The sequence below is a fragment of the Calliopsis andreniformis genome, chromosome 10 (assembly GCF_051401765.1).
Source record: "Calliopsis andreniformis isolate RMS-2024a chromosome 10, iyCalAndr_principal, whole genome shotgun sequence".
Taxonomy (NCBI): Eukaryota; Metazoa; Arthropoda; class Insecta; order Hymenoptera; family Andrenidae; genus Calliopsis; species Calliopsis andreniformis.
Window position 1 is genome coordinate 14,375,267 of NC_135071.1, and position 15,353 is coordinate 14,390,619.

Consider the following 15,353-nt stretch of genomic DNA (forward strand, 5'->3'; position numbering starts at 1 on the left):
CCTGATACAAAATTATGTTTTCTTTTTTTAGTATTTGTGTACGAGTACCTGCGTATTTCTTAAATAATCTTGCAATGTATCTGAAAGAAATATTTAAAGTCTCTGTAAAAACTAAGGACACTGTACTATAAATACAGAGAATATGCATATTATAGAAAAATATACAAAATATCGAAAGTAAAATACAAGTTATGAGATTTTGAGACTGAAACCTTTTTTCACTTAATTTTTATTATTCTAATTGCGCCTACAAAAATTTGAATTTGTTTCTGAACTTAAAGCACCGAAAATATTTCAAATTTTTTCATAATTAGTATAATTTTCATAGGAGGAACTCAACAAATTTGGAAGATTCGAAAAAAGCACAAAACTTGAAATTTTTGTTAGTGGATATCGATAATAGATTCTCGCGTTTATAGTTGTATTATTCTCGAAGTTGGTGCTTCCTCGACAAAGGGTCACTGGAACCTAAGTAAGCAAAAAATAGCGGGAGGGATGGTCCACCAATTTCGATGAAGGCACAGGAACCCCACCTCGAGTAGACCAGTAGGAGGGCGAAAACTATAAGTAGTGGGGCAAGAAAATGCCATAGTGCATGCCAGCCATACTCTGCAGCTCTCAGTTATGCTCTAAACGGTTCGGGGGAGTTTCCTGTGCAGTGACTCCTTTCTTGTCGCCTGCGATTTACATATCGTTTCTACATATACAACCTATGAATTTACCTATACAACCAACTGGCTTCAGTAATTTTGACTGTTACAATATACAAACAAATTTTTGAAACCTCTTCGCGGTGCAAGTGTATTGTTTATTGACATCAAAACAGTGGTGCATAGTGGAATATTAAACCCCATCTTATTCAGTGGGAATAAAGAAGTACAGCGCTATGAGACTGTAGACAGGTTCAAACGTGAAGTGTGAAGTTCTAGAAAAAAGTATTACAATTTGTTTTTGGAAAAATAGGGAGGTCTGAATCGACAGAAAATTAGTAAAAATGTAGTGATCCTGGTAATTTAATTATGTGAAATTAGTGGCATCGGTATTTTAAATTATTTTATTAATAATGATTGAGTGAATTAGAAAATGAATCTGTATAATTTATTGCATAAAGAATCCCTCACAATTTATGGGATTATTAGAACATGCAATACGAAACTAAATTAACCCTGTTATTGAAATTAATCCTGTCAATTAAATGGAACGAAGACGATAGTTAGAAAAAGTTAGCGATCGTTGCTAGACAGCCTCGGATGAATCAATTTACTTATTTGGAGTTTGTTTAAGTAAATGAACCAAAATTAAAAGAAGATACAACAATTAACTTAGGGGAACAAACACAAGTGACAAGCTACACAACTGTAGTCAAGTAACTGATAAAATGAAACCTGTTTGAACTTAATAGTAGACAATTAATATTTCGTTACAAAAGATTAACTTCTCAAAAATTAATTATATCCACAATATGATGTAATAAATTCTGCATATAATAACACATGAAAGAACAATATAATACGTTTCAATAAAGTGAATAGTAGGCTATTCATAAGTGAACAAATTCTCCAAAATTATGAATGAAATCCTGAAGGATATACATGTACGCTTAATTTTCATACAACCGTAACAGAAACAAATTTTCGTGCAAAATGAGATCGACATTAGTTGTGATTTTATCGTGGATAGTATGCGATGTGTACGGAATTTGCGAACCAATTAGAATAGAAATGTGCAGAGGTTTAGGATACAATGTTACTGCTATGCCGAATTTGGTAGGGCATGAAATTCAAGGGGATGCTGACTTCACCCTTCAGACATTCAGTCCTTTGATTCAATATGGATGCAGGTAAAACATCATATTATATCCATAGTATTATTGTACAGAGTCCCTATGTTATACAATGACTCACGAAATAGAATAATTTGAAAACTTTTAAATTCAAATGTTAGATGGCATTATTGTCAATTTTGGAATCATTGCAACTTCGAGAAAAAATGTCGCACTGTAATCTTCCTGGAGGCATTTTAAAGAGTGAATCCTCTACTTTCACAGCTCTAAGTATCTGCACTTGGAAGCATTGAGAAAGTGAAGATAGTTTTCCTGTAAAAAATTGAAAACATCAAATTTCATTTTTCTAGTATTCGAATACTTTCGTGAGTCAGTGTATTTACATATTTACTATTTATCTTACTCCGATTAATGTGTACAGCATCCTCTCGTTAAACATTAGATACTTTTTATAAGCTTCGTGTATAAATGTTAAAAATATAAATATTGGTATAATTTTTTCGTTGTAAACTCGTCATCATCTCCACCATCACTATTTTTAATGAGCCATGCAGGACACCCTGCGTGTCAGGAAACGGACTTCTTTTTACTTCAAACGATTACAGTTATTTTTGGCTGAAATCTCAACGTACCATGCAACACATTTGGCTTACAGCAATTGGAGGAGTCACATTTCAACTCCTTCCTTCTTAAAAATATCTTTTAAGCTTGGATGATGCATTAATAAAGCAAAGCAAAATCAAAATTTAAGAGTTAATTCTCCATAAAATTAAATAATCTGATTAAAAGTACCTCCTAGTGCATTAAATGATATCGAATCACTTCTCGTGAGTCAGAAACAATTCTTATGTGAATGGTCCTGTCTTGAAGCTAAGTGATGAGGATGACTCGATCACTTAACGAAGGATTGCTGTACCTACCGATTTAATGAACGTTCAATGATGAATCGGTTATTCGTTGCAGCGCACAGTTGCACTTATTCTTATGCTCGGTGTACGCACCAATGTGCACAGACAAAGTGTCCTCACCAATAGGCCCTTGTAGAGGCCTCTGTGAACAAGTGAGGGCACGTTGTTTCCCTGTACTGCAGGGGTTCGGTTTTCCTTGGCCTGCTGCTTTAAATTGTTCGAGATTTCCACCAGAAAATAATCATCGACACATGTGCATGGAAGGTCCAGGGGAACCTGGTCCTATAAATCCAGTTTTAGTAAGTTTATTATTTTTGTTACTATTTTTACAATTTTCGAGAGGGGTTTTGAAATTCTCATGGATCTTGAGATACTCATGGGTCTTGGAATTCTCATGGATTTTGGAATCCCCCTGGGTTTCGGATTCGAGTTCTGAAAATTTAAAAATTAGATTCCAATCCAGTTCCAGATTTTCAATTTATAGATATAGAGACTAAGCAAATGTTAAAAATATTTTTTTCATACCGAATAAAGAATCGCCAAGGATGTTCATATATTGTCCTCTAACTAACGAGTATTATATATTTTTTTTTTTTACCACAACTTCAGTATCTACTTACATACAAATGTGCCCATTTATTTATCGTATGTAACACATTTTTTCTGTGTATTAGGTTGTTAATTCTAAAAACGCTGCATGGGGCTGTTCTTGGTACGCTAAGTCAGCCCTGTACATATTTCTGAACCGTTCAGGAAAATGTGCAGCGGCATGTGACGCGGATATTTTGTGGTCACAAAAGGATAAGAAACTGACAGAGGCTTGGATGGCAGCATTTACGACGATTTCTCTAATTTCCGTCGTAATTGCAATCTTGAGTCTCTTGAGATCGCGAAAACGCGACAATGTTTTGAACACTGCTGGTAAGAACGAGCATAAAGATAATATTTAGTTAATCTTCACGAAACTATGGCAACAGGTGTCAACAATTTTAAGGGCTGATTCTACAGACTAAAATAGAACAAAAGTTAATTAGATTCACAAGATGCGTGATAGAATTAAACATGATATAACTTTTTAATAAAGAATGGAAACTACACTGGAACTCAAATAGAAAAAAACTTTGACACTACATTTAGTGTCAATTTATAGTGTCAATTAGTAACACTATATTTATAATTTTTCTTCAAAAACTTTATACAGGATAACTTTTGAATTTTTTATTATAATTTGAATTAATATACGTCTGTTTTTGCTTCCAACTCTTTTTTGATAATTACCATTTTGTTTTTCTTCTTGGTCTTTGTTTTTTCTTGTTAAAATCCGCTCGATTTTGAACAGACGCTACTATGCGCGCGAAATGTGTCTAATTTGACTTATTCTACTGACATCGACTGCAGCTTATCTACCTAATCCACTCTAGCAGTAGAATAAGCCCGCGCATCAGAAGTATTTCAATCGCAGGTATTTTTGCAATAATTAATAACTCTGAAACGAAGTCCCAAATTTCTGACACCTATTGTTGAACGTCCTGTACATGTACATACATCTCAAAAATTGCACATAAAATAAATTAAAAAATTGTAAGTAACGAATTAATAAAGTTTCATATTTAATCTAAATAAAGAAATAAAATTACAATAATTAAAGTGTTCTAAAATCTGCGAAGCAAATTTCTAACAAATTGTGCTTTTAATTTACAGAGAAGTTCATAGCACTTTTGACAATCTGTCACGCAGCAATAGCAGCGGGATACGTAATTAGGCTTGTTGCTGGCAGAATTGCAGTTGCATGTACTTCAGCAGTTTCGCTCCCTCCTCAAGAACAGGTGATGATGCTTGAGTCACAGCAAAGATATTTAACTCAGGATGGCCTGGCAAATCCCTACTGTGCTACAGTATTCTTTTTGCTTTACTATTTTGGAAACGCTGCCAGTGTTTGGTAAGTGAAATAACGTACTGTGTTTATAAAAGGCGGATATTGAAGTAAGGATAGCAATCTGGCAACAGTGTTGATTCTTTTCATGCCATTAACGAGACTCAGACTCCCATCTCGCTCGTACCCATTCTGTTTCTCCTGGAGAGTTTCATACACCCTCTACAACGGGTGTCCTTTTGAACAATTTATATTTAGATTAATATAATTGTGAAATTAATTTCAAAGAAACGAAACGATACCATAAGAAAAATATCCCATATCAAATTTCATGATTTTTTAAGTGAAAACACGTTATAGTTGTCAGAAATCTCATCGAAAACGCGGTACGTGTTCAATGATGAATATTTTATTAAAAAGAATATTATTCAATTCGACAAGAATTAAAGATACTACAGTATTTTTTGCTCTCCTAGAAAAAAGAAACAATAAAATGACAAAAATCGTTTTTGTCACGAATTCTTCATTTCTTCTTTCCACTTCAAAAGGTTGATTAGTGGCGGGAGAAGTTGCAACGATTAAAAAAGTACCACCCGTTAGAAGAAATTGCAGGTACACGTGCAAACCCACGGCAAACCTTGTTACCAGATATGAGCGAAGTCAATGGCATTACATCTTGCGAGAAAGCAAGACTCTCTTCTTCTGAAACGAAAATTGAACGGAGATAGTAAGAACGAGACGAGAGCGCGAAAGATCATACGGTTCAGTGTTGCCAATTTGGATGCTTTATATTCAAATCTAGTTGATTTTAACTATGTTTGAAAGATGCTATATGGATATTAGATATAAATCTAGATGATTTGAATTGAATCTTAGGTATTTTTAGATGATTTTACAAAACTTTAACCAGAACATATATTTGTAAGTCTCTAAAGATATTTAGACCCTTTAATCAATCACAAGATAAAGAGCAGGATTTTTTGTGAAATTTTTTCAAAGCTACTAAAAAAATTGAAAAAATGTGAAAATTGTATAATTTTTCCTATTGTAAACAAAGTACAACTCTGTTTTTTAAAGATGTTTTTAATGTCTTTTATGGATGAAAAACCAAAAATTCAATTGGCAACACTGACACGGTTGGTTGGAAGACGATTGAGCGTGAAGGGACTACGAATAAAAAGAAGAAGACATGTAGAAGTGATAAACGGAGTGGTTAACGTGAATCACGAAATGTGACGCTTCAAACACTTCATTATTTCCTCGCCGTGATTACGTTTCCCTTTTCTTTCTTCACCTGCAGCTAAGCTAATGTAATTACATGTTCAATGCTGTTCGATATTCTGCTATTCTTTCGAATTTAAAGAATCTCACTACATTCAAGGAGCCCTTTTAGCCACTATGCTAATTCCAAAACTGGTTCTGTACCTACCCACAACGGAGGAACCATTCGTTACCATTTTCTTCTTTTTTCTTCTCTCATCCGTACTCGTTTCTTCCTATCGTTACACTGCAAGATTAGTGGGCGCTTTAAGTGTGTATAGTTTTAAGCGCTTTTGAGTGATTCGAATTTTCTATTTGCAATAATGACAAATTTGTGTTACCAAAAAATCGACTCACTTTACCTTGTATTTAAAAAATTCCAATGTAATTACTGGGTACTGGAAAAATGAAAAATTCACAGTATCTATAAATTCACAATATTCATTTATCTACATCGATATTAATATAAGATTTATTCATGAACATTTATCAGTAGCTGTCGATTTACCATCAAGAAACAAAGCAAATTTCAATAACATTAAATAAACAAACTTTTTTACCAAGAATCTTTTTTACACAATGAATATGTTTGACATTCTATATCTAAAAATTAGTATTAAGAAAATATTAAAACCACTTTATTTGTGCTACGTGCATGTGATCAGAGCGTAAAGGAATTTATATGTGATTAATTCCTCTTATCTAAACAGTTAACACGTTGATGATACCCCTTAGTTCAGTTGCTTAGTTTATTATAGCTTAGTTACACGTGGAAATTGACAATGCTGTATAAATAAGATTCATTGTTGAAATTTCTTTTCTTTGAATCAATTTGGATATTGGTACGCGATATTTCGAAGGAATTACGCCAATGGTGAGTAATGGGCGAGGTGGGGTAGAGAAATTGGGGGTTTGAGAGATTGCAGGAGTTTGTTTGCGCCTTGTTTGACTTGTTCGCTGGTTTTCGATCTCGTCGAAGACTCGTGTGATTAATTAGTCTACCGTGCAGCGAGGGACGAACACTCCCTTCGAAGAACTGGTCTGACGAGAAATACCGCCGATAACTACACACCTCTTCGCCAATAAAAAAGGTAGAGAGTTGAAAGTCGCTATGCAACGAGACATTGATCATTTCTTTGTACAGGGTACGACAAGAAATGTGGTAAAACCACGCAAAGGGTGATTCCCCATTAAAAAATGAATCTGTAATTTACAGTGAATTCTATTCCAATGAGACTTGCTTATTTAAACGTTTGAAAACTGTGCTGCCTTCGGTTTCGGTGATTCCTGTAAAGAATAAATAGATAATTGTATTATATTTTAGAAAGTGTTATGAGAATTTTTTTGTAATTAAATTATGCTTCATTAGATATTGAAGAATATTTTTTCACGTAATTTTTTTTAGTAATATGTATAATTTTGTTTCTTTTGTTGTAGGTGGGTGATAGTTTGTGCATGGTGGTGCATCGTGGTAAAAAAGTGGACACGAACTTGTGGCGATCCAAAAAAGAATTTTGGATTGTATACAGAATTTTCTACCATTGGAACGATTGCTGCTTGGGGGGTTCCAGCTGCTTTTACAATTGCTGTTTTAGTGACTAGAGACGTAGACGCTGACGAGCTAACAGGTGCTTTTGCTATAATATATTTTTAATATCGCAAATGTTTGTATTTCGAAAGTGACATAACTCAAAAAAGTGCATTCTTCAAGGAAAACAAATTTCTTATGAATATCTTAAGAGGAAATATCTTTCTCTTTTGGTAAAAAATTGATGTTTTTTTCACTTCTTTATTAATGAAACTATGCTCAATTATTTTCAGTTTGCTTTTGTGAATTTTTATTACGTATTCCAATAGCTATAATACTTTTTTAGAGAAGAATTTTATTACATATTTCGTCTATATTTTTTCTCAACCACCATACATCTAATTAAACATATTGAAAAAATGACAATAATTTAGCACGTAATATCATTAATAAAACGTTTTTTAAAAATCAATTTATCACTAAGGGAAAAACAATCCTCTCTTCATGAAGCTTCTTCAACTACATCAAACAATATTTCCCTCTGCAACATGAATTCGATTAACATAGAATTTCCAAATTTCTAGGTACATGCTTCGTAGGACAACAAAGTACCAGATCCCTTCTATTCCTCGTATTGATACCTCAAATCCTCTACCAATTCCTGGGGACTGTATTTCTCCTATTCGGCATGTTCTTCTTCCTCCTCCCTCGTTCAATCGCCATCCCAACCAGAGTCTTCAACACGGTACCATCCTCGGCCACTCTTCGTCATCGAGGAAATCTGAAATCCCCTCTGGAAATACAGCGATATCGAAGAACAGAGATCAAAAGAATTGGAATCTTCGCGTGGCTGCACTACATATTAACAGCTAGCCTAACTGGCAGCATTTTCTACGAATGGCTGTGCAGGGAATCATGGCTGAGAGCACCAGAGCCTTCGACGATTCCGCGAGCTCCTCAGAAGCCAATTCTGCAATTTTTTATATTGAAGATAGTGGTCACCCTTGGTGCAGGGATTTTGTCATCGTCTTGGATTTGGTGGCCAAAGATTATAGGTGTGTGGAGGCGGCTGCCTCCTTGCAAACAGCCTCCTTATAAGTGTCATCCTCCGTTGTCGGTTGTCCATTGTTATGGAAGTGGATCTACGAGCCACATTTCGCATCAGGTGCATCCCTTGGGGCACCTAGCGCCTGTGCAGCATCCCCTTTTGCAGGAGGAAATAGAACACACGATGGCAAGGAGTTATAGCAAGAAGCATAAAAAATATAGGAAGCATCACAGTGGAAGTGAGACTCAAGTTTAAAAGACTGAGGAAGAGACATCTTTCAACTCCTCGTAATGTAAGCGTTTTGTAGTATTATATACAAATGTGCTGCTGTGCACTAAACCTTTTCATGAGACTGATGCAGAGGTAAGTGATGTTCCAACATTTAGCAGTAGGACATAATGTTTTATGTTAAGAGTTTTAGATGTAGGTGTAACGACTGAATAATACATATATGGAGAAAGTGTAAAGGTTTTTGTACGATTTATATTAGGTTTTTGTATAAATTTATATTATTAATGAAAATAAGGAAAATAGTAGCATTAGTGCCTAAGTAGTGATATCAATGGTGGAGTGATTCTTGTTAAAAATTTTTGTATGTAAAATTTGAGACAAAATGTATCTCATTTTTCACCAAAAGAATCTTTAAAAAGGAAATAATGTGATAAAGTGTTCGTATGAATTTATCTAGGAAAAGATATTAGTTAAATTGATCTTCGAATTTGTATACTGATCTTACGAGATATTTAATAATACTAACAAGTATTATTGTTGTAATATTGCTGTAATAAATAACGAGTTAATTATATTTTTCAAGAATTGCTTAAGTGAAGATATTACAGATAACTTGCTGTGTTAAATATTTGTGTAATTTTAGTTTCTATCATATAATTACACAAATATTGTAATTTAAAATTACAATTTAATATTTTTAATATAGTATTTGTTTCGTGAATGCTGCAAAATTTATTTAAGATATAACATACAGATAGTTGAACATTAAATTATAGAACGAATTGAAACAAATTTTTATTGCAAGATAAAATAATATCGTGTAAAGTTTTTAGTTAAGTTCAGTTATAAAATTTTATGTATTAGGATGCAGCTATTCCTCTCCAGTAAGGAATAGTAAATACTTTCAAAATTTTGATATTCTTTTACCACCCCAGAGACAGATGAAACCAATGCGATTAATTTGACAGTATTCAAGTAATATAAATATCCGTTAGAAAGGTTACAAATGAAATAAATTTAAAAATGAGTAACAAGACTTCAGAAAATTCGTCAAATACGAAAAGTTCAATAGAAATCAGTAACTCAGTTTTTCAGAGACTAGAACATGGTAAATAATACAAGTTACTTGATAAACAAATTTTGCTAAACACGTACTATTAAGATTGCTTTACGTTCAACTAGTCAATTATATTATACACTGTAAATAATTAATAAGGTATGCTGAAAAGTATTAAAACGACGATGTGGTGAAAATGTTGCTTTTATTTATTTTCAGTATGTAAAGGTAACGATGTCTTTTAAGATAATAAACATATCGATGCATAGAAAGGTCTTAATATCTAGTAAAGAAAAGTTTCCAAAAATTAAACAATTAAAACAGAATTCATAAGATTCGAAAAAAATTTAATTTAAGGTGTAAGTGATGAAGAAAAATCTACAACGACAGATAATTTTTGGATTAACAAAGTAGCTACCATCGACGAAGAACATACAAAAAACAATGGTTTAGACATCAGCGAAGTAGATAAACTCCTTCGGGAAGTTAGTCAATATGTAACTCCGAAATCGGAGCATGGTTGTCCTATTGATGCATCAAGAGTGAGTATTCATAGCTATGAATGTTTTATATTACTTTATACAGTTAGTCGTCTAAATTTTATACTTTTGATATCTATAACTTTAATGTGTACAGACAGAAAAAGGGTGATTCTATATAAAAAAAAGTTTGATTTATATTTTCGACTTATCTTTTCATGTAGAATCACTATAGTTTTCCTATTATACTACCAATTCTGGAACGTCTTGTATAGTAGGTGATAATCCCTCGTTAAGTGATCACTGACCAATTTTTCTATCTTTTATTTAGTGAAATTTATTGATGAATTATTGACAATGATTTTTATTTTTCAATTATTAAAACAGTTATCAGTCCACAAGATTTTCTATACGTGTATTTTCTATCTTATAAATAAGATTATTTAAAGGAAATTGTTATCACAATTTTAAACGATATGTAACGAATTAAAGGCTGCAGAATGTTTAAAAGACAATAAAGGAGACACATTGACTTGTGCAAGAGAAGTAGAAACTTTCACAAAATGTATCGATAAATTATTGTACGAAGTAGTTCGCAAAGATTTGAAAGATTCACGAACGAAAAAGAAGGAGACTTTCACGGAAACATTCGAGCGACAATTTCAGCTTTAATTATTTCCAATAGATATTAATGAAGCTTATAGAAATCGTACAGAGTTTTCGACTCTTAATACACAAACAGCTGTTAGTGATCACGTTTTATATAATATAATTTTGTAAATGAATTATAAACTCATTTAAGTCATATTTGATCTAAAAGTTAATAAAATTACTTACACATAATTTCATGCTTATAATTAGGTACAATTAAATGGGTATTAGAAATACATATGTATAGAAATTTAAGTTGTTTCGAAATAAGAAAGATAACTATTTGAATTTCAGTTTTCAATCTATCCTTTATTGAAAATATAAGTGTGCAATATCATTTGAAGTGAAAATGTTAAATTTAGATTTCTTTTTGTATTCATTTCTACACGTAGTATATTATTCTTTGTCAGCAGCCTCCATTTTCATCCTTGAATATATTTGTTTAACGATACGTTCCCAAGTCTCAGGTTCGTTTTCCGTAAACCAAGCTGTAGCTTTGTCTAGGAACGTTACTTGCTTCTCAGTGCACTTTTTGCATTTTGTTACAAAAGCTTCAGGGAGCATGTCTGAAAGAAGTATAAGAAAAAATAACAGTTTAAAATTTAATTTATCAGGTAAATTTGAATTTAAATTATCAGGAAAACTAAACAGTTTTGTCACTGTTGAAGTTACAGTAAAATCGCGTGTATTTCTTACATAAAATAATTTTGTTTCCTAATTCACATTGAACTAATCCTCTTGAACAAGAAGATTGTTTACAAATTTCATTTTTATAAAACTCAGACTTTTTATTATGTACAATATAAGCGATCTTTTAACTTCAAACACAGAATTTTCTTAGTTGCTTAATAAATTTTAGATTATTCGTTTTTAAAATGAAAGGAATATGAATTTTAAAATTAATTTCACAATATGATTTCATTGATGATGGAAAAATCTTCTTACCTCTAAAATATTTTGCATCCGCTGTAATACAAGGTCCTGCTTCCAGGAAACAGTTCACATATTGATTCCTCAGTTTAGGAGTTGCTAAAATTTGATCCACGTCCGTGTCATCGTACTTCGAAGTATACTTCTCTTCATCAGCACTCGCAAGCGCTAAAAGTGTCACCAGTAGGAAGCCCAAAAACATGTTGCGAAGACGATTCATTTTCGATGAAAATAAACGATCTATACAGAGAAGAAGAAAAATAGTAAAAGAATAATTAAATCGGTGACTTGGAGAACAGTACCACTCCAGAAGCCACATTTTGAGGTATTTGATCCTAACGTGTAGTTCTATGCATTTTGCATATTTGGACCTCAGTTCACTTGTTTTCTATGTGACTTAATATACTCTGGAATCCATATAAAGTTCTGAGATCATTTAGAAATGACTAAATTTGGACTTGTACTGTTCTTCAACTCACCGATTCTTTGACCGACCTAATCACTTTTTAATAGACAACACAGACACTGATAATAACAGCGAAGATTCAATTTTCATTCATTTGAATTTCACTGAAGAAAAAACAAAAAAATAACTAAGAAGTGATTTAAATTATTGTACGTAGTATGATATAAGGATTTTACTGTTTCGTAGAGCCTGGTGAAGGAAGACTTGAAGTATCACTTACACTCGATGCAAACTTCAATTGTACCTCTAATCGCGGAAAATGTTGATTCTTATATCTAGTTGCCACGTGCAAGGCTGCTGGAGAAGGGTGTTACTGAATTAATTCTCGGTAATGAATAGTCCACTTGTCTGTTCACGTTGATATAAGTGAATAAGGTATTATGTATACGTTATAATCATAAATACATAATTGGTACTGCTAAATTAAGACGTACACACATTTCGCAGAAAGAGGAAAATTTTTTAGGATGTTTCATTAAAGGAGGAAACTATAATAGATCGAAGAAAATGAAAAAAAATTCACAATCTTTTATGTCCTAATGTTTGGTCTTCCAAAAGAGCTTCTGAACATATTAAACAAAAATTTGCAAAAATGACGAACTTACAAAAGCTTCATTAAAGTTGGTCGCAATTTAAGTAATACTAAATAAATGATTACATATTTTTCAGAAAAAATTTTTAATCTGTTCCAACAAATTTTAAAAGGACTCTATTCTCAGCCATCACAGAGGTTGCATCCTTCAATACAATATAACAAATTCGTGTATCTTATTTATTATTCAATAATTAAAAAGTACTAGTGGTAACTAGGAACTGTATTACTATTAGTCAAAATTCATATTTGAATGTATTTTAATCAATATAGAGTTTGCATTTATTTTAATCACATGTCTATATAGACAAAAGTCGTAGTGTTTTTCTTTAGCTGTTATACGTCTTTTCTGAATTTGGAATTCAAATAATACACGTGATATCGTTTTTGTCCTGTGCATAATAACATAATCACTCCTATAATGATCTCCTAGTTGTTTCACTAACGTAAAAGTGCAAATACAATTATGGAGGTGCAAGAAACATAAATTTAGAATTAAAGGTTTTTTTTAATATTAAATTTTTTTTATTAAGAAGACGTGTTAAATACTTATCTATACTATACTTAATTAACAGTTTCAAGGAATAAAAATACTTAATAATATATCAATAAGTCAATAGTAATTATATTACATTGTTAAAGATGTTAAGAAACATTTAGATATTATTTCATTTCTTATATTCAGAGTTTTGAATTTTAGTGCACATATTTCATAAAGGAATGGGCAATAATGCAATGAGCTCTTATTTATTTCTGGCACAGTATAATTTTCTAAAAAAAAAAAAGTATTGATATTGCGTATTATGTAATGCAATTGAAACTATCCTCTGTAATCACGTTTGACATCATAAACATCGCAAATTCTATAACTAATAGCTATTAAATGACTAAACGGGAATGTATAAACGTAAATTAGAACATAAAAAAGCGACGTTCAAATTATTCTTTAAAAAATTGTATAATGACATGTTAGTATTGTGTAAACGAATATTCTCAGAAATTTAGAAATATTATCTCATCTAATGACGAAATATTATCTAACGTCGCTAATTACAGTAATGATAATATAACACTCACAACTTCTATAAATGCTAAATTAATAACAGAAATGCTTCAACGTAGGAGATTCACAAAAAAAGAAATTACGAATAAACATAATTTTCTTAATTTCAACTATTATTTTCATTTAGGAGCCTTTTTCTGAATATTTTCAACTGTTTTCTCGATGATACGCCTCCAAGTATCTGGTTCGTGCTCTGTAAACCAGATAGTAATCTTACTGAAAAATTCTTCTTGCTTCTGAGTGCACTTCCGACATTTCGTCACAAAAGCTTCAGGAAATATACCTAGAATCAGTACAAATATTAATAGCGAAATATGATTGAAATTATCTAGGTACATATTTTTATTTAAAAACATTTTCAAACCATAAGTGAAGTAAATTTTGAAAAACTTCGAAAGGAACCTAGGAACTATTTTCAAAGTGGAATAACTCGGCAATAAAAAATTGCACACCAATTTTTATGGGCCTTTTTATAAATGTGAGACTTTAATCTTTAAATACATGGTGATTTTGATCGCAAAAAAAATTGTTAAGGAAACTGAAGCTTTTGAATTTGTACAATTTCTTAGAGTAAAGGTATCTTCACTTTTCCCTCTGCTGTTTACTATAAAAGTATATTCGCAGAAATTCAACTTAGGGATGTGAAAGTAGAGGATTCACCCTTTAAAATGACTCCAGAAAGATTAATGTACGACTTCTTTTAACCAGTTACAGTAATTCCAAAATATACCATGAATGAACTAAAGTCGTTTTACTAAATCAGGACTCTTACCTTTGAAATATCTCGCATCTGCAGTAACACAAGTCGAAGTTCCCAGGTAACAATTCACGTACTGATTCCTCAGTCTAGAATTCGCTAGGATATTATCTACGTTGATGTCATCGTATTTCGAACTGTATTTCTCTTCGGCAAGTACAACCACCAAAATTTGTAACAGCACAAACACAAGATACCTTAAAGTTTTCCAATTCATACTTTTCGAAACGAATGAACTATAAGCAGATGAAATAAAAGTCTTTCTTCAAATTTGTAACAAGGACTGTTTAATACAATTATTATTAAATAATTTTATATGTAATTTAAAAAGAATTTCAGCTAACAGTAACATGAACTTAGTTTAATCAGATGAAACAATCTTGGTCAAATTATAACAATTACGAGTACGTTAGAATACTAGAAATAATTAGGAACAACTGAAAGAAGATTGATGTATAGAATAAGATATATTTATTTAAAAGAATGCAAATACAAAATACTTGAATATGTACTAACAATCTGTTCAGTGGAATCTTTAACTCAAACCTAAAAAGAAGCAGAATTTTTTACTGTCTCAAATAAAAGAGGAAGCTGGAGAGAAACCAGAAATCGGTTCGATGGAAATTTTAACTCTGCGAAGATCCAGGCGACATTTTCGTATTTATAGCTGCGGTGTCCGAGGTTACAAAAAAACCAAAAAAAAAATAATGAATTCACAGGAAAGAAT

The 15,353-nt window shown here is 31.9% G+C and overlaps 4 protein-coding genes across 5 annotated transcripts; 2 read left to right on the top strand and 2 right to left on the bottom strand.

Moving 5' to 3' along the window:
- Positions 1–336: 336 nt before the first annotated feature.
- On the top strand, positions 337–9,176 carry LOC143184470 (frizzled-4-like). Its single transcript, XM_076386723.1, has 6 exons — positions 337–1,840; positions 2,747–2,990; positions 3,366–3,612; positions 4,393–4,630; positions 7,262–7,452; positions 7,937–9,176. Exons 1-6 carry the CDS (start codon positions 1,644–1,646, stop codon positions 8,653–8,655), a joined length of 1,836 nt encoding a protein of 611 aa, XP_076242838.1. The 5' UTR covers positions 337–1,643; the 3' UTR covers positions 8,656–9,176.
- Positions 9,177–9,654: 478 nt separating this feature from the next.
- Positions 9,655–10,970, top strand: LOC143185096 (uncharacterized). Its single transcript, XM_076387832.1, has 3 exons — positions 9,655–9,739; positions 10,046–10,355; positions 10,647–10,970. The coding sequence occupies exons 1-3, from the start codon at positions 9,655–9,657 to the stop codon at positions 10,837–10,839; spliced, it is 588 nt and encodes a 195-aa protein (XP_076243947.1). The 3' UTR covers positions 10,840–10,970.
- Positions 10,971–11,106: 136 nt separating this feature from the next.
- LOC143184857 (ejaculatory bulb-specific protein 3-like) lies at positions 11,107–12,487 on the bottom strand. 2 transcript variants are annotated; one of them, XM_076387379.1, is made up of 3 exons: positions 12,391–12,487; positions 11,764–11,988; positions 11,107–11,384 (listed from the first exon to the last, which is right to left on the bottom strand). In XM_076387379.1, the coding sequence occupies exons 2-3, from the start codon at positions 11,966–11,968 to the stop codon at positions 11,215–11,217; spliced, it is 375 nt and encodes a 124-aa protein (XP_076243494.1). In that variant the 5' UTR covers positions 11,969–11,988; positions 12,391–12,487; the 3' UTR covers positions 11,107–11,214. The 2 variants fall into 2 exon arrangements, with proteins under 2 accessions (XP_076243494.1, XP_076243495.1); XM_076387380.1 differs by having other exon boundaries at positions 12,435–12,446.
- Positions 12,488–13,988: 1,501 nt separating this feature from the next.
- On the bottom strand, positions 13,989–14,894 carry LOC143184450 (ejaculatory bulb-specific protein 3-like). Its single transcript, XM_076386686.1, has 2 exons — positions 14,642–14,894; positions 13,989–14,152 (listed from the first exon to the last, which is right to left on the bottom strand). Exons 1-2 carry the CDS (start codon positions 14,841–14,843, stop codon positions 13,989–13,991), a joined length of 366 nt encoding a protein of 121 aa, XP_076242801.1. The 5' UTR covers positions 14,844–14,894.
- Between the last annotated feature and the right edge of the window lie 459 nt (positions 14,895–15,353).

Bases quoted from the DNA above. Each gene is read 5' to 3' on its own strand.
- LOC143184470 (XM_076386723.1), top strand. From the start codon at position 1,644: ATGAGATCGACATTAGTTGTGATTTTATCGTGGATAGTATGCGATGTG. The intron at 3,613-4,392 runs GTAAGAACGAGC...TTTAATTTACAG, and splicing joins CAATGTTTTGAACACTGCTG to AGAAGTTCATAGCACTTTTG. The intron at 4,631-7,261 runs GTAAGTGAAATA...CTTTTGTTGTAG, and splicing joins GGAAACGCTGCCAGTGTTTG to GTGGGTGATAGTTTGTGCAT.
- LOC143185096 (XM_076387832.1), top strand. From the start codon at position 9,655: ATGAGTAACAAGACTTCAGAAAATTCGTCAAATACGAAAAGTTCAATA. The intron at 9,740-10,045 runs GTAAATAATACA...ATTTAATTTAAG, and splicing joins TTTTCAGAGACTAGAACATG to GTGTAAGTGATGAAGAAAAA. The intron at 10,356-10,646 runs GTTTGATTTATA...TTAAACGATATG, and splicing joins GTGATTCTATATAAAAAAAA to TAACGAATTAAAGGCTGCAG.
- LOC143184857 (XM_076387379.1), bottom strand. From the start codon at position 11,968: ATGAATCGTCTTCGCAACATGTTTTTGGGCTTCCTACTGGTGACACTT. The intron at 11,385-11,763 runs GTAAGAAGATTT...TACTTCTTTCAG, and splicing joins GGATGCAAAATATTTTAGAG to ACATGCTCCCTGAAGCTTTT.
- LOC143184450 (XM_076386686.1), bottom strand. From the start codon at position 14,843: ATGAATTGGAAAACTTTAAGGTATCTTGTGTTTGTGCTGTTACAAATT. The intron at 14,153-14,641 runs GTAAGAGTCCTG...TACTGATTCTAG, and splicing joins AGATGCGAGATATTTCAAAG to GTATATTTCCTGAAGCTTTT.